This window comes from Pistacia vera, unplaced genomic scaffold (genome assembly GCF_008641045.1).
Source record: "Pistacia vera cultivar Batoury unplaced genomic scaffold, PisVer_v2 Contig320, whole genome shotgun sequence".
Taxonomy (NCBI): domain Eukaryota; kingdom Viridiplantae; phylum Streptophyta; class Magnoliopsida; order Sapindales; family Anacardiaceae; genus Pistacia; species Pistacia vera.
In genome coordinates, this window is record NW_022196136.1 from 2,459,405 (window position 1) to 2,485,827 (window position 26,423).

Sequence of the window (26,423 nt, forward strand, 5' to 3'; positions counted from 1 at the left end):
AGTCACCAGCTGTGTTTTTGTTTTCATAGCGATTATCAAACTTAAATAATCATTAATTGAGAATTTAAGATATTAAAAATATATACCCTTAAACATTCTATCAATCTACCAATCGTCCATATCTGATTCTTAATTCAGAGTTGAACGATATGATTTTTATTTATTTATTTTTCTATATATTTATGTGGAGTGGATCACAATTAATACTATTTATAAAACCGCGTTAAGAATAAGACCAAATTAAATATCCAGGAAAGCTTATTCTTTTCATTAATTTTTTGGATTTAAATCACGTTGAGGCCACTAACCACATTTGTAACTTACCTAAAACATTGAGTTTATAGGATGTTCCATGAGTTCCGTTTGTTTGGAACATTGGGTTTACAAGATGTTTAATGTATCTCAAAGATTAGTTGAAGTACGTACAAACTGATTTAAACACTTTGGTCATAAAAAAACCCAAGCTACAAAATCCACGTAGAAATTAATTTAAACGAATCTCATTAATGGTTTTGTTTTATTTATATAATCTAATACAAGACAACTATTGCAAAATTATTATATAAATTGAATCATAGTTAAGATGTTCAACTTTATGATAATCAAATTCCCTTATAGATATCATTTTTTTAATACGATTGGAGAAGTTCAGTTTTGAATTTAGATTCGTTAAATTTTTGTTTTTTTAAGAATAATATCGATTAAGCCAAGGAATTTGGAATGATTTAGCATATGAAAACTAGCTGCCCTAAACCACCAACTAATAATGTTTTGTTTTTTTTCTTGTAATTTGATGAAATGGATTGGGTAGAACTCAAGCTCCCAATTATATATATATACACAAACTATAATAATCTATTAAATTGACGATGTGAACGGGTCAAACTTATTCTTAAAAGCTAACTCCAATGTGGAGGGAACATGACCATGGTTAACAAAATCAAGTGAGTCAAATATAATTTTTAACACCCTTACTCACGCTAGACGTGCATGACCATGTTCCAAAACTATGATTACCAATGAATTTGGTATTATAATAGAGTTTTTGGATAGAATTTAACCCGAAAAGCTAACTCCTTACCAAATTAGCGACATGTTATAAGGGCCTCCCAATTGACCAAGTTAATGAGACTTACTTCTTATATAACTTATTCTCAAAAGCTAACTCTAATGTGGAGGGAACATGACCATGGTTAACAAAATCAAGTGAGTCAAATACAATTTTTAACACTCTTACTCACGTTAGACGTGCATGACCATGTTCCAAAACTATGATTGCCAATGACTTTGGTATTATAATAGAGTTTTTAGATAGAATTTAACCCGAAAAGCTAACTCCTTACCAAATTAGCGACGTGTTATAAGGGTCTCCCAATTAACAAGTTAATGAGACTTACTTCTTACGTAATTCATGTTTGGCTTGGCCGCCCATTGATCTCCCAACCATGGTTATCAAATCATGTATCGTATCGTGTATCGAAAACCTAATTTTTTGAATCGTGTATAGCGTATCGTATCGTATCATAAGATACGCCTTTTTCAAAAAAATTAATAAAATAATCAAAATTTTCTAAAAATTAATATAATCCCCAAGATTAATTAAAGAATTTTATGGTATTATTGACTTTAAATTACGTTATTATATTATCAAAATTAATCACAAAATTCCAAGATCAATGTCAATATCTATATCTCCACTTATATTATTATTATCATGTAAAATGGGCAATACATATTCCTCTTCACTTTCTTCATGCAAAATAGGTAAATATGGACAGGTTTTAGTGAATCAGGTTGGGTGACCCGGTTTCGACCCGAATTTTTTTTTGGATCTTTAGCCCAAATTAATAAAGTCGTATCGATTTATATCGATATTTTTAAGGATACGAACGGATACGTAACGTATCGTAGGATACATATCAACGTATCGAATAGTTTAGGATACACACTCTGATACATATCATTGGCGACCTGTATCGAATCATATTGTATGATACGTATCGAGTATCATAGGATACTAACAATCATGCTCCCAACTAATCAAGTAAGTCAAAACCAGCATCATATTTTCCCACTCTCTGACGAATAAAAAATTTCGTCAACCCTTACACCGTCATTCAACACCTTTCTCACGGTCGACGTGCATGACCATCAACTGTGTCAAATACAATTTTTAACACCCTTTCTCACGCTCCATATATTTCATAGATTTTTATCAAAGTTTCACATTCCTTTTCGTCACTATATATATAGATTATAGAATCTGAGTTTTCTCATAAATCTCCTCTCTAGAAATTAATTAGAAGTGCGAAGAAGACAGAGAGATGGTNTTACCAAATTAGCGACGTGTTATAAGGGTCTCCCAATTGACCAAGTTAATGAGACTTACTTCTTATATAACTTATTCTCAAAAGCTAACTCTAATGTGGAGGCAACATGACCATGGTTAACAAAATCAAGTGAGTCAAATACAATTTTTAACACCCTTTCTCACGTTAGACGTGCATGATCATGTTCTAAAACTATGATCGCCAATGACTTTGGTATTATAATAGAGTTTTTGGATAGAGTATAACCTGAAAAGCTAACTCCTTACCAAATTAGCGACCTGTTATAAGGGTCTCCCAATTAACAAGTTAATGAGACTTACTTCTTACGTAATTCATGTTTGGCTTGGCCGCCCATTGATCTCCCAACTAATCAAGTAAGTCAAAACCAGCATCATATTTTCCCACTCTCTGACGAATAAAAAATTTCGTCAACGCTTACACCGTCATTCAACACCTTTCTCACGGTCGACGTGCATGACCATCAACTGTGTCAAATACAATTTTTAACACCCTTTCTCACGCTCCATATATTTCATAGATTTTTATCAGAGTTTCACATTCCTTTTCGTCACTATATATATAGATTATAGAATCTGAGTTTTCTCATAAATCTCCTCTCTAGAAATTAATTAGAAGTGCGAAGAAGACAGAGAGATGGTCAACTTTTTCTCCATTTACAAGCCCTTGTTACATGGGGTACTGAAGCTAGTTGGGATGACAACCCAAGCCGTCGAGATCGAACCAGGGACGGTCTTGAACTTCTGGGTTCCAACTGAAACGACTAAGAAGACGAATAACAAAAAAAACAAGCCTGCCGTGGTGTTTCTTCATGGATTTGGCATGGACGGCATTTTAAACTGGCAATTCCAGGTGTTCGCCTTGGCCAAAAACTATGCAGTCTACGTTCCGGATTTTCTCTTCTTCGGCGGTTCAGTTACTGACCGACCTGAGCGGACGGTGGAGTTTCAGAGTGAGTGTATGGCTGAAGGGCTGAGGAAGCTCGGAGTGAAGAAGTGCACTCTTGTTGGAGTCAGCTACGGTGGGATGGTTGGGTTCAAAATGGCTGAAATGTATCCGGACTTGGTTGAGTCGATGGTGGTGAGTTGCTCAGTCATGGCGTTGACTGAGTCTGTAAGCAATGCCGCGCTTCAGAGAATCGGGTTCTCTTCTTGGGCAGAGTTTTTGCTTCCAAATACAGTCGAGGGTTTGAGGACCCTCTTTGACATCGGCAGCTACAACTTGCCGAGAGTGCCTAAATTCATCAGCGAAGACATTTTGGAGGTAAATATATCGTTTAGTTTCATTCATGAAATATGAAGATCTATTGAGGTTCAAGAGGTATCTAAATACTGCCATTTATATTTTCCACTACGTGGGCCGGTCATGTTTGATCACAGAAAGGAGAGAACTGAACTTCTAGAGGCGTTGGTGATAAGTGATAAGAAATTCTCCATTCCTCATTACCCACAGGTAATGAATTCTACATCTTCTACAGGCTATTTCCTTGTATATGTTATCTAATTACTATATATTGGTTTAAATTTTTGCAGAAGATATATCTCTTGTGTGGTGAAAATGATCTGATTTTCGATATGGAAACTGCCTGGAACTTGAAAGAGTGAGTTAACTTTATCTTAATACATAAATTATTGATCAAGGCCTAGCTGGCTTAAGATTTCGTTGATTTGAATGTATTTTTTTAAGCACGTCTTCTTGATTTAATATTTCGAAATTAAATTCCATAACCATAAGGTGGTTGAGTAGTCATTCAACTCATCATAAAATATATACGTATACAACTTAGGAAATAATTTCAGATTTTAGTTTCCTTTATCGACTAAACAATAAATGACAACAAGTACTATAACAATAATGCAGGCAGGTGGGAGACAAAGCAACCTTACTGGCAATAGAGAAGGCTGGTCACCTGGTTAACCTGGAGCGACCCTTCGTCTACAACAAGCACCTCAAGAGAATTCTCGCCACTTTGACAGAAGAACAAAAATGTCACTACAATCATTACAACAAAAAGGGCTTTTAGCTACGAATTTTTTCGTTGCTAAAAACCTAGAAATCGTCACGGAATATGTTTAGTGACGGAAGAAAATCGCAGCCACGATCGTCGTGATAGGCATGTCGCGCTTGATTTTAGGTGACGATTTGTTAAAATTCGTCGCTAAATCTGGCGACAAACCAAAAAATTGTCGTCTATACCATTTTCGTCGCTAAAACTATTTATCGGTGAAATGTTAGTTGTTGTCGCCTAAAGTTAATAGCGATGTACTCTTTATTGTGTCGTCGACACTATACCATGATGAAATATATGTTTGTTGCCTAACGTATACCGCGACAAAATGTGAATTTTGCTCGCCTATGAAATACTGCGATGAAATGTGCATTTTTGTTGCATAAAGTTAATAGCAACACCATAATTGTTTGCGTCGCGTAAAATATATAACGACGAAATGTGACGTTTTGTCGCCTAACATGTCGTGCAATAAAAATGAGTTGTTGTCGCCTAAAGTTAATAGCGATGTAATCTTTGTATGTGTTGTTTAAGGTATAGCACGACGGTACTTTATATTTCATCACTTAAAACTATTAGCGATGAAACATAAAAGTCATCAACAAAACTTTTCAATGATGAATGTATTTCATAGCTAAAAGTCTACAACGTCGAAATATAATTATCATTGCCTATTTTATAATATATGATTAAATAATATTTAATTGATCTTAAGACATTTTAAAATTAATTCTAAAACTTAAATATTAATTTGTAAATGTAATTAATTGAAATCACACAAATATATCAAACCAAATATATTATTCTATATATGTTTCTTTTCAAATAAAAAGTTAAAAATATATAAAATTGACTAAATTGTTAATATTCAACAAAAAATGACATAAAAACTCAAATTGTTGCAGGTGGAGGAGGATCTGGTGGAAATTGCCCCAGAAATGTCTGTGAGCCAGTAGAACAAGAATCTTCTCCATCATTTGCCTATATTGGCGAAATTCTTCCCTTATGCCTCTTAGTTCTTGCACCTCCTCACGTAAGTGTGTGAGTTCCTCTAAAACTTATTGATTGGCTCACCTTGAAGTCTTAGAAGTGCAATTGGTTTTGGACCATAACCCAATCCACGATGGTAACCAGGTTTTGCTCCTTTACTTGTTGAGTGCAAAGTTTATCAAAGTGCATCTCCACAAGTGTCAATGTTATGGTATGGTAAGAGTTCCGTGTAATAAAGCATACTCAAAATTACAAAATTTAATACATAAATCCTTCCCAATGTTATTGTTGAATTTGAAGTCACTCTTGCTTTTATACTAAAGATTCTTAGACATGCCTAAATCATAAATTTCTCAAAAATGTTTTAGCAAACCTAGAGAAATAAAAGATTGCAGAACCATACCTCTTCTAGTGGATCATAGTATATACCACTGTATGGGATTTCACCTAGAGCTTGTACAAAGAACTTTATCCAAGTAGGTATGGAATCTTTAATGCCAGATGGTGTCTCCATTTGAATCTACAAATTAAAAGATGAGAAGTAAATTTTAAGAGCATAACCACCTGAGTCCTAGGTTCAGGATAATTGACACAATTAAAGGAGCCCGAAAGAATAAGAAAAGGTAAGAGAACATGTATCAAGCCATAGAACAAGACAATGAGTTAGTTATGTACTAAACCATACTAAGTACCTACCTAAAATGTACATGTAACAATTTGAAAGAAAAATTACATCAATAAGAAAGGGGAGTTTATTAAGGTAACTTTGAAGTGAAGGGCTTGAAGTATTAAATTATTCTAAGAAGAAGGATAAAGATTGTTCTGTAAATTGATTTGAACCATATGTTCCCTTCAGTAGAAATCCAGAAGGCTAAGAGAAAGCTTTTTGCAAAATGAGGGCACAAAAATATTCGTCAACACTCTCCACCTTTCCAATTATTGTTTGCTTAAACTATATGGAATCTAAATACAACATAATATATCATAAAATTACAGTGTCTTTTGTGTAAATATATTAGCAAAATCATCAAACCATTACTAGAGGAAAGCAAAATAAAGAACCATAAAGCTATTATTACAAATAATATGCATAAGAAATAGATTTAACTAAGAAATCTAATTAAGCCACGAGTACTAACCTTCTTCAGCCCTGGATTGCTTTCGAACACACGCTTCAAACCAATATCGGTTATTCTACAATAGTTCACAAGACTCAAGCATTGAAGAGTACCAACTGCCCTGCCAGTTAACTTCACAAGAGCATCATCACTGATCTTCGAACTCAAAGGTTGATCTATGTGAATGCTCCTCCATAACAAAGGATCATTCCTAACTGCATCACGCAATGACCTACAAACTCTTTCAACCGAAAGGAGGTCTTTCACTCCCAGATAACCCAGAGCAAAAAAATAAGGTATCATGTGGAACACCTCCTCCACCACAGTTGAAACAAACTTCCTCAACCTCATTATTACAAACAACCCCATCATTCACATTCACATTCACATTCACATTCACATTCACATTCCCACTACAACCAAAATTATCACCATAAGAAACCCCATTACCAATCCCAATTTGACTAAAACTACTAATTGGAATTGATATTTTATCAAATTGCAAGTTACCCTTCCCTTGTTGAAACCTCACCAAATTGAGACCAGAAAAGGATTTTTGGTCTCCATTGTGTTTCTCACTCTCACACCCCCATAAATCTCCAATATCCGTCTCAAAATATGGAATGATTGCCGTGAACGTAGGCACAGGCAACTCATCCACAACGCCTCCCAATTCTTGGTCAAAACTATCCTTCGATTCCTTATCTAAAAAGTCATTATTTAAACTGCTAAAACTCCATGAACCCCAGACGTCATCGCAACTCACACCAATACTCTTCTCCGATTCCTTGTCTAAACTGCTGAAACTCCACGAACCCCAAATATCATTACGAAAATTCAAACCCATTCCTATAAGATATATAAGATAGACTACTTACAGGAAAAACCCAAAATTCTAGGAAAGAAAACCCTCAATTCCAGAACAGTGCATCTGAAATTTCAAAAGGTTTATTGAAAAAACAAGAAAATTGACGAAGTGGGTCGGTGAAAGAAGAGAGAGTTATTTTGGGCGCCGGAATTTTGGGTAGAAGAAATGGGTTATTCTAATAGTTTATAACCCTAGCTTTGACTTATTGAAAAATGGGTGGGAGAATTTGCCTTGGTGAAAATTTTGAGGTGGGAAAAATTGTTATATTTTATTTATTTTTAAAACCGGGTTTGGGGTTTTGATTTTCTTTAATTTTAGATTTATAATCTTTTTAATTTTAATGAAAAATTGTTTACTTTTTAATTCTTTTAAATAAAATTGGAAATTCGGTTTTCTCTATTTCTATGGACCAAAACCGAGCCTGTTTCCTGGATAACTGGAAAACCACTTCGGTTCTCGGTTCAGTTCGGTTTCTACATGTTTTTGATACCCCTACATTTGGGTGTTGGGGATACGCCTCGACAAGAACTCATCGAAGTTAACAAACTCCGTCAGAATAGACACAGGGTAAGCGCCAAAGTCACTGAGTAAGTCGTCATCTACTAAACAGGACAGGTAGAAACGAGAACTTGTTTTCCAGTGCCAGAAATAGGTTGACTATGAGGGTTTGCAAAAATGAGTGAAATAGAGGGTAAGCATAAGTTTTAAGGAAAAAATTATGGGAATAGTGAATGAAAAATTGGTGGCAAAAAAAGGCAAATTTTTTTGTTTTTGTTTTTTATATACTTAATCTTTGATAGTTAAAAATTGTCAAAGATTTAGACTACAACAGTCAAAAACAAGATTTAAAAAATTTATATTTAACCAATTCATTGACAGTTAATAACTGTCAAGAATCATCCAAAATGGTCAAGGATTATTTTAAATTCTTGGCAGTTCATAAATGGTCAACAATCAATCAAGAATTACAATTCTTGACAGTTTTTTGAAAACAGTTAAGAAAATTTGTCAACTCATTATGTCAAGGAAGGATATTTTTCTAGTAGTGTCGAGTTTTACATGTATCACATTCTTATGATGTGAATTCCTGAATCCACTACTTAAAGAACCGGATCGTACCAGTCTGTCGGACCGAAATCCGATACCTTTAACAGCCTGGTTCTCTCTGAAAACTAGATTACACATCAACCCGGTTTGGAAAGTTATACAGAAGGTGCAACATAGGCATTTGTATGACATTCCCAATAAAATTAAGGAAGATCAATTGACAACTCATGATGCATATCAAGCCAATAATTTAGATAAATTTAGTTTTCATATTGATGCAGAAGTTAATGAACAAGAAGAACTTCGTAGGGTGGATGTGGAACCAGAAGTTGTTCAATTTATGGAGCCAAGTAGTAGAGTTAGTGACGATGATATAAAGTGAAGATGTACAAGTTGAAGATGATATTGAGAATTAATAATATTTATTATTGTTATCCAAATTTAATTTGCATAATTGTGATGTGATTTTTCTTTGTGCATTAATTTTGATTTGTTTGCTTTAATATTAATAAATATTATTTAATGTACTAAATTTGACATTTAAATATAAATATTAAATAATATTATAAATTTATTATAATATATATTGTAAAAAAAATAATAATGATCCCAAACAGCAACAAACAAGTATCAAATATAAGCTACCAACATTGAAAACCTGAAAAACAATTTACCCCATGGTGCTTTTCGTATTTACAAAATAAATAATAATAATAATAATAATAATAAGAGCATTGTCATTAGCTTTTAATAAATATTTATATATATTTATAAATCAAGGCTTTAAATGAGTATTAAATAATAACCAACCCAATCTATTAAGTGAAACAATAAATTCTTTACTAGCAACATTCTTAAATTGACGTACATGCTTGAATGTCAAATTCAAGAGCCAAACTTCTAAGATATTATTTTTTATATTGACAGTTAACACTGTTTTTAATTTTGATTTCTTTTATTATTGATTGGTTTTACACTTTTAATTATTGTCATATAAATATAAAATTACATTAAAAATTAAATTCTAACATATTAATGGCAATGATTTTAAGAAAATCGATACCAAAACATTTTCACAATGAAACATAAATTGTGTCACAATATGTTTTTGACCTTTTTCTTTTTTATATTTGCATCGCCAAAAACATTTTCCGACGAACTATTTGTTGTGTAGCCAAATGGATTTTGCATCGTTTTTTATATTTTTGTCACCAAAAAGCTATTACGACGGGCCTTTTGTTGCGTAGCTAAATGTCTTTTGCGTCGCTTTCTATATTTTCGTCACCAAAAAGCTATTATGACGGGCCTTTTGTTCCGTAGCTAAATGTCTTTGGCCTTTATTTTATATTTGCGTCGCCAAATGTTTTCCGACGAACTATTTGTTGCATAGCTAGATGGATTTTGCATCGTTTTTTATATTTTTGTCACCAAAACGCTGTTACAACGGGCCTTTTGTTGCGTAGCTAAATGTCTTTGACGTCGCTTTCTATATTTTCGTTGCCAAACAGCTGTTACGACAGGCCTTTTGTCCAGTAGCTAAATGTCTTTGGCATTGCTTTTTATATTTTCGTCGCCAAAAAGCTGTTACGATGGGCATTTTGTTGCATAGCTAAACGTCTTTGGCATCACTTTCTATATTTTCGTCGCCAAACACATTTTATGGCACTGTGCATTTGTGTTGCTAAATACTTTTGGCTACGTTTTGTACTATTTTCGTCTCTAAAAAGTATCCACGTTGACATATGGTTAAGTCGCGAAAACAACTTGGGCGTCGCTTTTTGTATTTTCGTCATAAAAAACATTATATGACAAATTATGTCATCGCTAAGTCCGTCGCTAATTTGTTTCCCGCCATCTCGTGCGAGGATTAGAAAGTCCGCGAAACTATTGGCGACGAATTTCATATTTTGTCGCTAATAATTACCTTTGGCGACGAATTTTAAAATCGTCGTTAACAAAATCATAGCTAAAAGTCCTTTTTGTTGTAGTGAATTAGAGGGTTTTCCAAGAATATGATTCTGTGTATGAATTTATAAGAGTTTGCTTAACTTTATTTGTTTTTATGAGATTCGAGAATGTATTTATATTTGTTTTTTCTCATCCTAAATGGGAGTAGCATTTTATTATTAAGAAATTAATGGTACCATAGCTATTTAATATCAAGCTTAGCTTGCGACTACTATGCATCATCCATAGACTAACTATATTTAATTAATTCTAATAAGATTATGTTATATACATACAGTTCGATTATTCTTCAGATATAGAAATAGATCTATGTCTTATAGAAAAAATTATTAAAGAAAAAAAACACCCATTACCAGGTTCGATTCCCAGTTAAGTGTGAAGGTAATACTTTTGTTCATGATTTACCTAAGAGTCTGCGAACTGCGATGGTGGGTTTTTGTGACTTGTGGGATAGTTTTTCTTAAGGATTAGTTGAGATACGCTCAAGCCGACTTGAACAACAACACAATTAACCACCCCCCCGCGCCCCCAAAAAAAAAAAAAAAAACAGTACTCCAAGTCCTTGTAGCCACCATCCGTTTCTGATGCTGATGAATTGTTATGCAATCAACCAAGAAACAACTACAAACAATCAAGAAACAGGAAAACACACAAACAATCAACACCAGATTTTACCATGGTTCACTTGCCCTATTTGAGCAAGCTACATCCATGTTGAACTCTAAAAAAGGGAGTTCGCTGCACTATGATTATTGAACAATCACTTACAGTCACGATTACAAGAATATGCCCAAAACCCTAGATCAAACAACTCTGATTCTAACCCGTAATCTGCCTGTTGTAATTCCTCTTTACTCAAATCAAGCAAACATCAACCAAAAACACACAATCAACGCAACCCAAATAGATTCAACACACAGTATTTACCATGGTTCACTTGTTCAATATTGAACAAGCTACATCCACGTTGAGCTCCAGAATATGGATGCTCACTGCACTTACTATTACGATCAAGAACGGTTATAACCCTCAAACTCTCTTCCCTTTGCAAGATTTCAACCAAGATCAAACAGGCTTTAGAATAACAAAGATAAACCTACAATCTGAACTAAGAACTCTATACTAGGTTCCCACCCCACTAAGAAACACGACTCAATGGACAGATTATCCGCAGATTTACACCCTCACAAAGCCCTAATCTTGAACCCTAATCTAGTAGCTTTGACAGATATAAAACAGAGAGAGAATGCGTTAGTGTGAAACTGAAAGGTCCTCCGCTTTTATAGGTTTGACTCAACTTAAGTCCTCAACCGTCAGATCTGTCCTCAAACCAACGATCAGGATGAAGTCTTGGCTTAAGTCAAAACGGTGTTGCATAAGGCTTCACATATAACAACTAAAATTTACAATGCAGCAAACCCAACCAGTTCCTTCATAGTTCTAATCTTCACAGGTTATCTCACATGCAGCAGGTTCAAGCAGTGCTTGAACTTTACAGGTGAAACAACCTTGGTTCCCATGTCAGCTGGATTATCCTTAGTGGATACTTTTCTGAGATCAATTACCCCTTGTGTTACTAAGTCCCTGACGAAGTGGAAGCGAACATCCACATGCTTGGTTCGCTCATGGTATACTGGATTCTTGCTAAGAGGAATTGCACTCTGACTATCTGAGAATACAGTAACCTTGCCATCAGTCAGCTTTGCTTCGGCTAACAAACCTTATAGCCACACAGCTTCCTTAAACACATCAGCGATAGCAATGTACTGTGCTTCAGTTTTTGAGAGAGCAACAATAGGCTGAAGCTGTGACTTCCAGCTAATGCAATTTCCTCCAAGGGTAAAGTAATATGAAGTGGTGAATTTCCTTGTGTCTTTGTCACATGCAAAGTCAGAGTCTACAAAACCCACCAAGTCAAGTGTATTATGCCTTTTACAAAAATTTAAACCAACATTCAAGGTACCATTAATATATCTTAACACTCCCTTTAAGGCAGTCCAGTGCTCACTGCCTAGATTTGCCATAAATCTGCTCAGTAAGGAAATGGAATAGGACAGGTCTGGTCTGGTATTGATCATCCCATACATCACAGATCCAACAACATTTGCATAGGGAACAGATTCCATTTTGATTAAATCAGATTCAGTTTTAGGGCATTGGCTCTTGTTTAACACAACATGGTTTGCAAGAGGCATTGACACTAGTTTTGAATCAGCCATCCCAAACTTAGACACTAATTTTTCTAAGTATGATTTCTGCCTAATGATTAGTTCATGTTTACTCTTGTTCATGGTAATGTCCATTCCTAGGATTCTTTTTGCATTTCCTAGATCCTTCATGTCAAATTCTGACCTAAGCTGTCCCTTTAACTCATGAATTTTAGCCTTAGACTCACTCACCAGCAACATATCATCTACATATAATAAGAGATACACAGGCAGATTATAATTCAAATTAAAATAGAAAGAGCTATCATATCTACTCCTAGTGTACCCTATGCTAACAATGAAATTGTTAAACCTCTTAGACCACTGTCTTGGGGACTGTTTCAGTCCATACAGTGATTTGTGCAGGAGGCATACTTGGTCAGGTTTCTCAGGGTCAATAAAACCTAGAGGTTGGCTCATGTAAATCTCCTCTTCTAAGTTACCATGCAGGAAGGCAGTGGTAACATCCATATGTTCTAGCTCTAGGTTACAATGGGCAACAATGGAGAGCATTAACTTGATGGTTTTATACTTGATTACAGGGGAAAAGACTTCATTGAAGTATATTCCCTCCCGTTGGGTGTAACCCTTAGCTACTAGCCTAGCCTAGCCTAGCCTTGTACCTAGGAGGATCAGTATCTAAAATTCCCTCTTTAATCTTATACAACCATCTACATTTTATTAGTTTCTGGTCCTTGGGTTTGGGAACCAAGGACCAGGTTCTGTTTACCTCAAGAGACCTCATTTCCTCTTCCATTGCTTGCCTCCATTTTTCCCTTTCCTAGGAGTTCATTGCTTCTTCATATGAATCTGGTTCTGTTCTTTGAATCTTTGTTCCTGCAAGCAAAGCAGTATATATCAGTTCAACATAAGAAAATCTGGCAGGGGGTCTTACCTCCCTTCTTATCCTATCTCTGGGAAGTTGATAGTGTTCTAGTTGGGCATGTTGTGGCTCTGGGGTATCTGCTCCAGTTTCTTCACTATCAGATCCAGGATCTTCTGGTCCTGGTTGGTTTTCTGGTGCTTGTTCCTCATCAGGTTGAGGTGGTTCAGCCTAGGGGTGTTCAAAAGTGGTTAACCGGACCAGTTAACCGCTTTTCTAAACCGAATCGAAACCAAACCGGTTTTAGGGAAAACCGGTTTAAAAAAAGCGGTTAACCAGTTTTGAACTGGTTTTCCCTTTTTTTTAATAAAACTTTTTTTTTTTTAATTTTGTCCTAAATTTAATTGTAAATATAGACAATACATTGGGAACTAAGAAAAAAAATTTGGGTTGGGATTTTAGATTAAGTGAATTAGAGATTTATTTTAGTTTAGGTTATTATTTATTTATTTTATATATATATATATATATATAATATTATATATATATATATTATATATATATATATATATATTTTATATATTTGAAAAACCGGTTTAGAAAACCAGTTTTCGGTTAACTGTTTCTAATTTCTTCTGAACCGATAACCGAATCGAAAATTCAGTTTTTTGAATTTTTTGAACCGTAACAGAACCTTTTTTTCAGTTAACCAGTTTTTCGGTTCGGTTCGGTTTCTGCATTTTTTTGAACGCCCCTAATTCATCCTACTAACCCACAGGCTTCACCTCAATAGTTGTAATCTCAGATGGATCCTTTGTATGTTCAGATGGGGTGTGGTTAACAGTGTTCTATCCAGTGGTTTTACAAGGAAACACCCCTTCATTAAAGACTACATCCCTAGAAATAATGATTTTTACCCCTGGTGAATCTCTGTCCCAGAGTTTGTACCCTTTGGTACCATTTTGATATCCTAGGAACACACACTTGGTGGACGTAGGCTCTAACTTTCCTCCCACAGTATGTGCATAGGCAGCACACCCAAAAATTTTCAAATGACTTAAACCAGACTTTCTCCCAGACCACACTTCTTCAGGACATTTAAAGTTTATGGCAGTAGAGGGGCTCCTATTTATCAGATAGGCTGCAGTGGACAAGGCCTCTCCCCAAAAGGTATTAGGTAAACCTGAAGTGAACAGCAAGCATCTAACTTTTTCCAGGAGGGTCTTACTCATCCTCTCAGCTACTCCATTCTGCTGAGGGGTTTTTCTCACTGTTCTATGTCTTAGGATTCCTTGCTCACTACAAAACTTATCAAATTCAGTGTTATAGTACTCTAATCCGTTGTCAGTCCTTATAATTTTTACCTTCTGTCTAGCTGGTTCTCCACTAGGGCTTTCCACTCTTGAAATTTAGACAGTGCCTGGTCCTTAGTTCTAAGGGTGTAAATCCACACTTTCCTGCTAAAATCATCTACAATGGACATAAAGTAACTACTGCCCCTATGAGACCTCACTCTCTCAGGCCCCCATAAGTCTGAATGTATGTAGTCTAAGGATCCTTTGGCCAGGTGTATGCCCTTTGGGAAACTGCCTCTGTGCCGTTTTCCTAATATGTAGTTCTCACAGAACTCTAGGGTTGATATAGTATCCTTTCCTAAGATGCCCTGGTTACTTAGGATATCTAATCCCCTCTGGCTCATATGTCCCATCCTAAGGTGCCATCTTTTAGTTACTAACATATTTGAGGTGACTAGGGCTAAACTTAGACAATCAGAATAATATTCTCCACATAGGATGTATAACCCATTCCTTTTTTCTCCTTTCAGGATAAGATTCTTGTTTCTATACACATTCAGCCACCCATTTTTGGGTCTGCAACAACACCCTTCCTCATATAGGGTTCCTAAGGATATGAGGTTCCTTTTGAGTTCTAGAATGTACCTAACATGGGTAAGTTTTATTAGTTTCCCACTACAGAGTCTAGGGGTTATGCTACCTTTACCTTTAACCCTACAGGCATTGTTATTCCCCATGAAAATAGTTTCCCTATCATATTCCTCAAAGTCTTGAAAACAATCCCTATTGGGGCTCATGTGGAATGAGCACCCAGAATCTAACATCCACTCTTTTGTATTGTCAGAAATAGAGATAGTAAGCACTTCTGTTTCTTCAACTAAGAGTTTGGATGAGGCTAGGTTACTCTCTGTGTTTCCCTGCTTTTGTTTCTTAAGCCATTCAAAGCAATTCTTCCTCAGATGACCAGTTTTATTACAGAAGAAGCATTTTCTAGACTCTGCCTTATGCTTATTGTTCCATTTACCCCGTTTCTTATTTTTGGACCCCTGGCTAGGTTGACTTCCTTTACCAGATTGAAAGGTGTCTGGTTTTCCCCTAACTAACAGGTTGCTCCCATTTCGTTTTTGGACCTTTAACTCAAGTTCTCTAGCCTTAAGACCAGACACAATCAAGTCAACACTAGGGACAGTACCGGAATACTGAAGTACATTCTTAACTACAAGATAATCCTTGGTAATGGAGTTTAGCAGTATCATGGCTAGACTAGTTTCTCATAATTCCTGATCTGTGCCCTTTAAAATTAAGGTCATTTTTAGGAATTCATCTAGGTTTTCCTCTATTGTCTTGTTACTATCCATTTTATATGAAAACAGAGCACCCTTGAGAAATGCTAAATTTGGTGCAGATTGCAGAGCATACAAAGTTTCCAGTTTACCCCATAACCCCAGAGGAGTTTCGATTCCATCAACCTTCCTCAGTACGTTGTCTGAGAGGTTCATCACGATCAGATTGTAAGCTGCTTCGTCAATCTCCTCCTTCTCCTTCAATTTCTCCTTGGGCCATTTCTTTGGATCCTTCTCCAGTGCAAGACCGACTTTATTATGTGAAAACAGAGCTTTCATTTTCTTCTTCCAACTCCCGAAATCAATCTTCCCATCGTATTGGGAGATCTCCATACGGGTAGTGCTCATCGTACTATAAAGGCAGGGTAGGACAGTCTAAAGTGTAAGTGGCATTGTTAGACCAAAGGTCGCCAAGTACTGCCAGGCAGTTTTTAAGGCGGTTACTGGTTTCCAGCCGATATACCCTTAAACTTGATAGATAAAACGAAAATGAACAGTACTGGTACAGCCTCTAGGCAATAACCAAGATTTCTCTCACTGACTCGTATTTGTGATCTATTCTCACGAATTAACCCCAAGACTCAGCAAGATTCGAAGTCCTAAAGCTCTAGGAACATTTAGATCGAAAAACCCCTAAAATCTAACAAACCCTAATTTTTGAATTCATCAAAAAAATTAATCGATTTCTAAACCTAGATACACCCTAGAACGTCGGCTCTGATACCATTGTTATGCAATCAACCAAGAAACAACCACAAACAATCAAGAAACAAGAAAACACACAAACAATCAACACCGGATTTTACCGTGGTTCACTTGCCCTATTTGAGCAAGCTACATCTACGTTGAACTCCGGAGAAAGGAGTTCGCTGCACTATGATTATTGAACAATCACTTACAGTCATGATTACAAGAATACGCCCAAAACCCTAGATCAAACAACTCTGATTCTAACCCATAATCTGCCATAGGAATACTCTAACCTGAAAATTCTTATAACAAGAGCACAGAAGTTCTTCCCTTGACTAATTAACCCAAACCACTCAAGATACCCACAGATTACAACTGAAATCAGACCCCAGAAAATTAAGAACCCTAACAGATCGAAGAATACGAAAAATTGGCTCTCTCTCTTGTGTTTGATCTACAGTTTATGCGAAGACTTAATCCTTTTATAGTGTTGACTGGAGGCTTGATTTCAGTCGTTAGATTTTTCTCTGAATCAGCGGTCAGGATCATCTTGGAGCTGTCTCACAACGACACCGTTCCACTAATACTCAGTATGACGCCGTTTCAGCATTCACTCACAACATGAATTAAGAGACTTAAACTAATGTAAAAAGGCAAGTATAAAATGTCAAGATCAGAGGGCAACTAAGACGACCTAGAAAATTTTTTAATCTTAATTTTAATAGATATATTTGTCTTAAGTGACATAAACTAATAAATTTTGAACTAACACTTATTATTAAAAAAATTAAAATATTATTTAACACGTTTATAAAGTCCTTCAAGTTAGATATTTTGAACCGAGATGAATTATTTATTGGGGTATGGGGATTACACCTAGCATTTCTCTTATTATATTAGAAATCGACTTGGATTGCTTGTGTCAAAAGATTTTATGGAGATTCTACTCATGGCTAGTCAAATGTCAGCTCTCCAGTTCTTGAATTCTTAAAGACACACTACATCAAGTTTTTCAGGGAACCGTTAACATTCCTTTACTCCATTAAAGTACTATCGTATCTTTCTTTAACTCTATATAGAAAAATGGTAAGGTTTTTATCGATATACAAAACCTTCTTGCGTGGCGCACTGAAACTAGTCGGGATGACGACTCAAGCAGTCGAGATCGAGCCAGGGACGGTCTTGAACTTCTGGCTTCCAACAGATACAACTAACAACAAGCCAACTCTGGTGTTTCTTCACGGGTTTGGATTCGATGGTATTCTAACTTGGCAATTTCAGGTGCTAGCCTTGGTCAAAACGTATGCAGTCTACGTTCCGGATTTTCTCTTCTTTGGCGGCTCGTTCACGGACCGACCTGAGCGGACAGTGGAGTTTCAAAGTGAGTGTATGGCTAGGGGACTGAGGAAACTCGGCGTGGAGAAGTGCACCTTGGTTGGGCTCAGCTATGGCGGGATGGTGGCGTTCAAAATGGCTGAGATGTACCCTGACTTGGTTGAATCGATGGTGGTGACTTGCTCAGTCATGGCGTTAACAGAGTCTGTCAGCAATGCTGCGCTTCAGAGAATCGGTTTCTCTAGCTGGCCGGATTACTTGCTTCCTAAAACGGCCGACGGTACGAAGACTCTCCTTGACATCGCCACTTACAATCTGCCAAGACTTCCCCAATTCATTTACAAAGAAATTTTGGAGGTACTCTTTTTTCTTTAATACAAACATCCATTGTTACGAAATATGATGATATCTCCAGTTTACATACTGTGAAGTTGTAGCTTAGCTAATATGGTGGTTATTTGAATGTTTGAGTGTTGACTATGAAATGGCAGATGATTTCTATCTACAGAAAGGAGAAAACTGAACTTCTAGAGGCTCTGGTCATAAGTGATAGGGAATTTACTATCCCTCGTTATCCACAGGTAACCAATAATAATATTAAGAGTAAACAACTTTTTCCCACCCCGGGTATGCCTTAATGGCACTTTTTCACCAGAAAAGTTCAAAAACTCACTTTCCCACGTAAAGTTAATATTCTATACTACCTAAAGTCTATTCTGACGTAAAGTTAATATTCTATACTACCTAAAGTCTATTCTGGTTGATTCCAGTAGCAAAAATTTTCTCTATCACCACAATTTAAACCTTCAGTCTCTTCTCTATAAAACCTCTATTACTTCGACACTTGATTTCTCGACAATTATCGGTCATCGAGAAACTAAGGTTTAATATTCTCAGTTGATTTTTGGCTAATTCCGACGGTAAACATTTAATCGGTCACCACCATTCGATCCATTGACCTTCATTATACAAAATCACTCTTATCTTGGCTCCTGATAATTCATCGAACATCGGCTAAGAAAGTGAAATGTATTTTAGGTATTAACGGAATATAAACTTTGAGTGAGAAAATGGTATTTTGAAGCTTTTTAGGTGGGAAAGTGTTATTTAAGGGAAACCCTGGATAGGAAAAAGTCTTTTACTCTTAATATTAATTATTTATCTTTTAGCCATATCATTTGGAATTTGGTGCTAGGTTTTGATCAATTTTGGCATAGGGATTTCATCATTGATGTATTTTATATATCAATCCCGACATTTTAAGTCTAACCAAGACAAAATACCTAAAGCCACTATGGGAAAAAATATATTTAAATTCTATGATTGAGATGAATCTAAATAATGTAAATAACTTAGCTGAAATGTCACCTATATTTTATCGATTTCATACTTCGATAAGACTTGAAAGATAACATATGGTTCCCACTTTGAATATCGATTTAATTTTAAAATAATAATAAAACGAACCATTTATTTTGTTATAAGATACTCCATCTGTTTTTATATAAAAGTTATTTTAAGGGTGTTTTATTTTTTCAAATTAAAAGTCACTCCCTGTCTTGTCCTGCAAAAGAAAAGAAAGAGACGAAGGAACAGAATAAAAGAAATGGAATAAGACAAATGTAAATTATTTAAATATGTAATGGGAAAGTTTCTCACCTGTAAAATCTTTTCCCACCTGCAAAATCAGGGGAAAAAGTTGGGTAGAAGAGATAAAATTTTCTTTATTAAAATTTGAATACAAGCTTAAAACGACTTTTATATAAGAATCGAAGGGAGTAATATTTTATTTGAAGCCGAGATATTAATAGTATAGTAGAACGATAGACGTAATCTTTAAAGCAATCAGGTGAAGATATTCAGGGACCCAGGTTTGGAAATAAAAATAATAATTAAACGATTAGTCAATTATTCATCAATGAAGTTCTCATATATTTAATGATTAATCGCAGAAGGTATATCTCTTGTGGGGTGAAAATGATTTGATTTTCGATATGGAAACTGCCCGGAATTTGAAAGAGTAAGTTTACTTTAATGTTTAATCTATTTAATTACCTGTGTTCTCTTAGGTGGTTTTTTGTTGTGTAAATGAGAAGTAGTTGATATGTTAAATGATATATAAACGCCATATGAGTCAACATATTATTTGGAATGGAAAATTTAGAATTTTTGAGTAGTTGAGTGTAGAGCTGGTCAAGGATCAGTCCCAAGCAGGCCGGGCTGGGTTTGGGATCGGTCTCAGGCCCATGAGTAATTCTAGGACTTGGACCGGTCCTATGGGCCTGAATTTTTTTTTTCTCCCTTGATCTTTTTTTATATTTTAAGGGCGAACGGAATTTTGTAGGGGGTTTTTAGTATTTTTAGGGTAAAATTTAATAAATTTTTTGGGACTTGGAAATTTTGGTTTTAAGTAAATTTTGTAAAATTCCCTTTTAACCCTTATAATTTATGTTTATTTCAAAATTTATAAGCGGTTTTATGTAATTGTACAAAGGATTAAAACAAAAATATGTAAAAAAATTCGGGCCCAGTGGAGGGACCTGGCCTTCCTCTTTAGGCCTGGTTCCGTTTTGGGACCAGGCCTCCTAGGATTGGGTTTTTGGGCCGGGTTTTTAGACAGAGTCCCAAATGTTGACCTCTGATCGACTGGTTCAATAAGGACTCTTAAATATATTACTCAAAATATTTTGAGTTCGAGTTTCTTTCTCAGTTGTTAATAGGGATAGCCATAGCAATTCTTACTCGGTTATAGTTCCCGGATCTCACGGGATTAGTGAAGCACGCGTAAGCTAGCCCGGATTACCTTGCTCATAAAAAATAAATAAATTAGAATTTCATTTGAAAAGAGTACGCATTATTCTTAAAAAAAAAAAAAAATGGAAGTATTGATCAGTTGGCAGTGAGATAGTTGAGCAGTGGACTTGTAATAAATAGAGGGACCATATGAATATGAAAAAGAATCAGCATCAACCAAATAATTAATGACAATAATTTAATTTATTTGACAGACAAGTTGGACAGAAAGCAACATTGAAGGCAATAGAGAAGGCAGGTCATCTTGTTAACCTGGAACGACCATGCGTTTACAACAGGGAGCTCAAGAGAATTCTTGCCTCTGCTCAACAAAGCTAGTGGAAATTCTTGCATTTCTGGTGTTGATCGATGAATTGAAGCTTTTCTTTATTGGATCTGTTCATTTGTACTTCTTAATATGGAGTTAATCCATGGCTATCTGTTGAAGGAATTGGATTATTGATGAGGGTTTTGACCTGAACTGAATTTTTCTCTCAGCCCTCACAGAATTTGCTGAGATTTCTCTCTCTCTCTCTCAAAGTGCTTGAAGAATCTTGTACAACAGTGCAACTAGTAAACTGATATAATGCACAAATGTGGCATACTGTGTTATATGTAATATGCGGTTATATTACATGTCCATGAATGATATGTTGATAATAACGTTATAAATCACATTAGTTTTATACTACTTGTATAAATAGATCTAATAAAAGAAAAATCTAACCCAAAAAATCAAACTTAAAATATACAGAGAGCAATGTTAAAGGCATAATATACAGAAAGCAACGTCATAGAGTATGAAAGAGAATGAGGAAGAGAGTGGTTCTATTAGGGGGTGTTTGTCTAAGCTTATAAGCTGGTTAAACTTGCTTATAAGCTTTAAAATTAAGCTGACCTGTTTGTTTATAATTTTTTTGAGCTTATAAGCTAAAAAAAATAAGTTGGGGGGGAGATACTTTTGGCTTATAAGCACTTTACTTATAAGCTAGTTTGACCAAGTATATTAATACATTATCCTTGTTTAATTTTAAAATTCCATAGTATACTCTTGTTTAATGTAATACATTTTTTAGTAATTTTATAATAAAATGTACTTATAAGTCACATTTTACCAAACACGTTAATTACTTATCAGTCACTTATAAGTATTTTAATCAAACACGTAATTGCTTAAAATTTCAAATGCTTATAAGTTAATTTTAATCAAACACGTAATTGCTTAAAATTTCAAATGCTTATAAGTTAATTTTAGCCTATAAGCAATTGTTGTTTATAAGCTAATTTTCATAAGCTCAGACAAACACCCCTTAACATTCTTCCCTTAGGCTGAATTGGAGCCCCGCAGGCTCATCATGGGCCAAAAACCTGACAAATGAAAATCAACCTTTCAATTTTGAGTTCCAGTTAGCTCAAGCCGTTCGATTTACATACTATCAACATCACAACATCAGACTCAGATTAACCAAAGCTTAGCTTGTGAGAATCGTATATTTCCCATTTAGACAGTTAGAGTACTTGCTATGCAATATATTCATGGCCTCATTCCACCATGTAAATGGAAGCTGTACAATTTAATGTGAATTCATTTCAGAGGTACTTGTAAAGTTGTTAATCAGTGTCTAATAAATGCTGACCTGTATATAGTTGTCAATCAGTGTCTAATAAATGCTGTATATATAGTTGTTAATCAGTATCATCCCATGTTAGGTAACATCTTGTAGTCAAACCTTACTTCGTGAACAAAATCATGATTCAGTTTTCAATTTGGTTACTTTTATATGTGATTTATGGCTAGTCAGGTCTCTTTACATCAGTAATTCTTCAAGAATTTGTTCACATTCCTTTACGCTACTAAAGCACAACCGTATCTTTCTCTTTCTCCATATAGAAAGTTAGAAGAACAAAAACATACACATAAATGGTGAACTTTTTCTCGATATACAAATCCTTATTGCATGGGGCACTGAAGCTAGTTGGGATGACAACTCAGGAAGTAGAGATCGAGCCAGGGACGATCTTAAACTTCTGGCTTCCAGCTCAAACAACTAACAACAAGCCAGCTGTGGTGTTTCTTCACGGATTTGGCTTCGATGGTATTCTAACTTGGCCATTCCAGGTTCTAGCCTTTGCCAAAACGTATTCTGTGTACGTTCCGGATTTTCTCTTCTTTGGCGGCTCGATTACGGACCGACCTGAGCGGACAGTGGAGTTTCAAAGTGAGTGTATGGGTAAGGGGCTGAGGAAGCTCGGAGTAGAGAGGTGCACCTTGGTTGGGCTCAGCTATGGCGAGACGGTGGCGTTAAAAGTGGCTGAAATGTACCCTGACTTGGTTGAGTCGGTGGTGGTGACTTGTTCAGTCATGGCGTTGACTGAGTCTGTCAGCAATGCCGCGCTTCAGAGAGTTGGGTTCTCTTCCTGGGCAGATTACTTGCTTCCTGAAACGGCTGAGGGTGTGAAGACTCTCCTTGACGTCGCCAGTTACAGCTTCCCACGATTGCCCGAATTCGTTTACAAAGAACTTTTGGAGGTACGCGGCACTGTTTTATTGTGAAGTTGTACCTTAGCTAATTGGTGCTTATTTGGGATCTTCTGTTATGAAATGGTGAGATGAACCTGCCTCCGATATTCGTAATATACTTATTCAGGATGGTTGGGAGTATCCTAAATACAGATTTTCGTTATGTTGTATTGAATTTTATTTTAATGTCTTCATATCTTTCCGTTTTTTTAATAATATTACTCCATGTTGGTGCCAAAGTTCTATATCGGTTAGGAGATTAGTGTCTTGGTTATTTATATAGCACAATGACAATCTCACCACCCGGATATGCCTTTTTAGGACAACCGTGTAGATCCTAAGGCTCAAAGCGGCAATATCTTTGGGAACCCACATAGTTTGGATCCAATATACATCAACAGTTGACACTAAAAAGAAGGTCTGTGTTAGTTGCCTTATATAGCACAAGGGGCATGTGTTGCTACCCTTATATAGCACAAGGGCATATTCACCACCTAGAAGCACCTTTTCAAGACACAACCAGTGTTGGTGTCCTTGTGCTACCCTTACCACCCAGAGGTGCATTTTCAAGACAAAACCGGTGTTGGTGCCCTTATATAGCACAGGGGCACCCTCAATCTAGAGGCATCTTTTCAAGACAGCACAATGACACTTCACCACCCAGAGGTGCATTTTCAAGATAAAACCGTGCAGACTTCAAGGCCCAAAACGGACGATACCTCTGAGACCCACCTACTATAAAACCATGTAGACTCTTAGGCCCAAAGCGAACAATACCTATGAGAATCCACCTACGATGTGTCTGGATCCGGCATATATCAACACTCCCTAGTCTTTAGGGATTTGCTTGGAAAGATATATATATTAATAACCGGTGTTTATTTGAATTCTTGAGTGTTGACTAAGTGGATATATGATGGCAGACAATGTTTAACCACAGAAAGGAGAGAGCTGAACTTCTAAAAGCTTTGGTCATAAGTGATGAGCAATTTACTATCCCTCGTTACCAACAGGTACGCAATTATTTTGTTATAATGGTGTAGTTTTTGTCACGGCACACTCGACTATTCTAGCCGAGCCGAGCATGAGCTTCTCAATACTCAGTTCGGTTTGGCTCGGCTCGATTGCAACCCTACTTCAGTATGCATTAGCCATAAGTATTAATTAAACAATTATCTTAGTTATTATGTCCTTAATTACTCATCAATTAATAAAGTTCTCTTAACATTCATGTAATATATAAAATTTAAATTTATTTTTGCAGAAGGTGTATATCTTGTGGGGTGAAAATGATTTGATTTACGATATGGAAACTGCATGGAACTTCAAAGAGTAAGTTTATTTATTACTTCATCTGAATTGATGTTCATTTATTTCTTTCTTTGCCTGTGTTTTGTTGCTAGAATTATTCTACTGAAAACGAATCTACATCGACCAAATAATTAATGACGATAATCTATTTAATTAATTAATTGACAGACAAGTCGGACAGAATGCAACGTTGAAGGCAATAGAGAAGGCAGGTCACCTTGTTAATATGGAGCGACCATGCCTCTATAACAAGGAGCTCAAGAGAATTCTTGCCTATGCTCAACAAAGCTGATGGAATCAGTGAGACATGTCTATTATTTCATTTCTTCATGTAGTGCTTTGTTCATTTAAACGTAGAGTTTGTTTTGTTGGGTAACTGGTAATTTTATAATAATGTAGAGTTAATCCATGGTTGTTGAAGAAATTCGATTATCCATGAAGGATTTTAATCTAAACTAAATTTGCAAAGATTTCTATCTCTTAGTGTTTGCCGTGCCTAAAAATTTAAGGCACGTCGTGTCGTGCTAAGGCCTGCAAAAATTCATACCTTGTCGTGCCACGCTGGCCCACCAAATTTGAAGGCTCACGGGCCACGGCACAACTCGCTATATATCGTGCTATGCCGTGGGCTGACCCGCATGCTTTATAAAAAGAGAAATATCAGATGTACAAAGACTCCTATAAAAAGTCTTTGTATAAAGTGATGTGGCAACTGTCACACCACTAGTTTGTGAAAAGAAAGAGAAGATTGATGTGAAATTAATAGTGTGACAACTGCCACATCACTTTGTACAAAGACTCTTTGTACCTTTAGCATTTCTCTTATAAAAATATTTAATTTTAATATTTATAAATTATGGTAATTTTGATTTACTATTAATAATTATATAAAAATATTTTATGTGTTATATTTAATGACATTTTGTATTTATATTAATTAAAAAAATATATAATCACTATACAATATAATAAAATAACGTGACATTGAAATATTAATTGAATTTCAATAATTTTTTAGAAAAACAAATCCAGAAGAAACAAAATTAAATATTCAATTTCGTTGAAGTAAAATCTCAAATTAAGAGAGTATTATAGTCTTTAATTTTTCAGTAATTCGCAATCCAAGGGCTGTGACATGCATAGATTTATTTATATATGACTGTTGAGTTGGAGCTCGGAAGGCTCATCATTGGTTGAAACTTGAAACAATGGTGCTATTGACACCCCGCTAACGTACCAAAGAAGTCTCATTTCAAAGTCGTAAAATTAAATCTTTTTCTTATATGACCCTATAAATTCTATGAATGCCCTTCATTCTAATTTTTATATATATATATTAAAACAATTAATATTTTATTCAATTNGACAGAATGCAACGTTGAAGGCAATAGAGAAGGCAGGTCACCTTGTTAATATGGAGCGACCATGCCTCTATAACAAGGAGCTCAAGAGAATTCTTCCCTATGCTCAACAAAGCTGATGGAATCAGTGAGACATGTCTATTATTTCATTTCTTCATGTAGTGCTTTGTTCATTTAAACGTAGAGTTTGTTTTGTTGGGTAACTGGTAATTTTATAATAATGTAGAGTTAATCCATGGCTGTTGAAGAAATTCGATTATCCATGAAGGATTTTAATCTAAACTAAATTTGCAAAGATTTCTATCTCTTGGTGTTTGATAGAGTTGACGTGGGCGTGTCGTGCCTAAAAATTTAAGATACATCATGTCATGCCAAAGCCTACAAAAATTCGTGTCCT

General features: G+C 35.5%; 4 protein-coding genes across 4 annotated transcripts; 3 read left to right on the forward strand and 1 right to left on the reverse strand.

Annotated features, from left to right (window-relative positions):
• Positions 1 to 2,886: 2,886 nt before the first annotated feature.
• On the forward strand, positions 2,887 to 4,694 carry LOC116137181 (epoxide hydrolase 4-like). The gene is made up of 4 exons (XM_031422868.1): positions 2,887 to 3,610; positions 3,710 to 3,800; positions 3,881 to 3,948; positions 4,209 to 4,694. Exons 1-4 carry the CDS (start codon positions 2,985 to 2,987, stop codon positions 4,369 to 4,371), a joined length of 948 nt encoding a protein of 315 aa, XP_031278728.1. The 5' UTR covers positions 2,887 to 2,984; the 3' UTR covers positions 4,372 to 4,694.
• Positions 4,695 to 5,247: 553 nt separating this feature from the next.
• On the reverse strand, positions 5,248 to 7,311 carry LOC116137123. Its single transcript, XM_031422812.1, has 4 exons — positions 6,777 to 7,311; positions 6,486 to 6,679; positions 5,750 to 5,866; positions 5,248 to 5,298 (listed from the first exon to the last, which is right to left on the reverse strand). The coding sequence occupies exons 1-4, from the start codon at positions 7,309 to 7,311 to the stop codon at positions 5,248 to 5,250; spliced, it is 897 nt and encodes a 298-aa protein (XP_031278672.1).
• A 10,373-nt stretch (positions 7,312 to 17,684) lies between these two features.
• Positions 17,685 to 21,206, forward strand: LOC116137178 (epoxide hydrolase 4-like). Its single transcript, XM_031422866.1, has 4 exons — positions 17,685 to 18,397; positions 18,532 to 18,621; positions 19,993 to 20,060; positions 21,049 to 21,206. The coding sequence occupies exons 1-4, from the start codon at positions 17,789 to 17,791 to the stop codon at positions 21,170 to 21,172; spliced, it is 891 nt and encodes a 296-aa protein (XP_031278726.1). The 5' UTR covers positions 17,685 to 17,788; the 3' UTR covers positions 21,173 to 21,206.
• Positions 21,207 to 22,754: 1,548 nt separating this feature from the next.
• On the forward strand, positions 22,755 to 25,017 carry LOC116136886 (epoxide hydrolase 4-like). Its single transcript, XM_031422547.1, has 4 exons — positions 22,755 to 23,363; positions 24,278 to 24,367; positions 24,619 to 24,686; positions 24,834 to 25,017. The coding sequence occupies exons 1-4, from the start codon at positions 22,755 to 22,757 to the stop codon at positions 24,955 to 24,957; spliced, it is 891 nt and encodes a 296-aa protein (XP_031278407.1). The 3' UTR covers positions 24,958 to 25,017.
• The last annotated feature ends 1,406 nt before the right edge of the window (positions 25,018 to 26,423 follow it).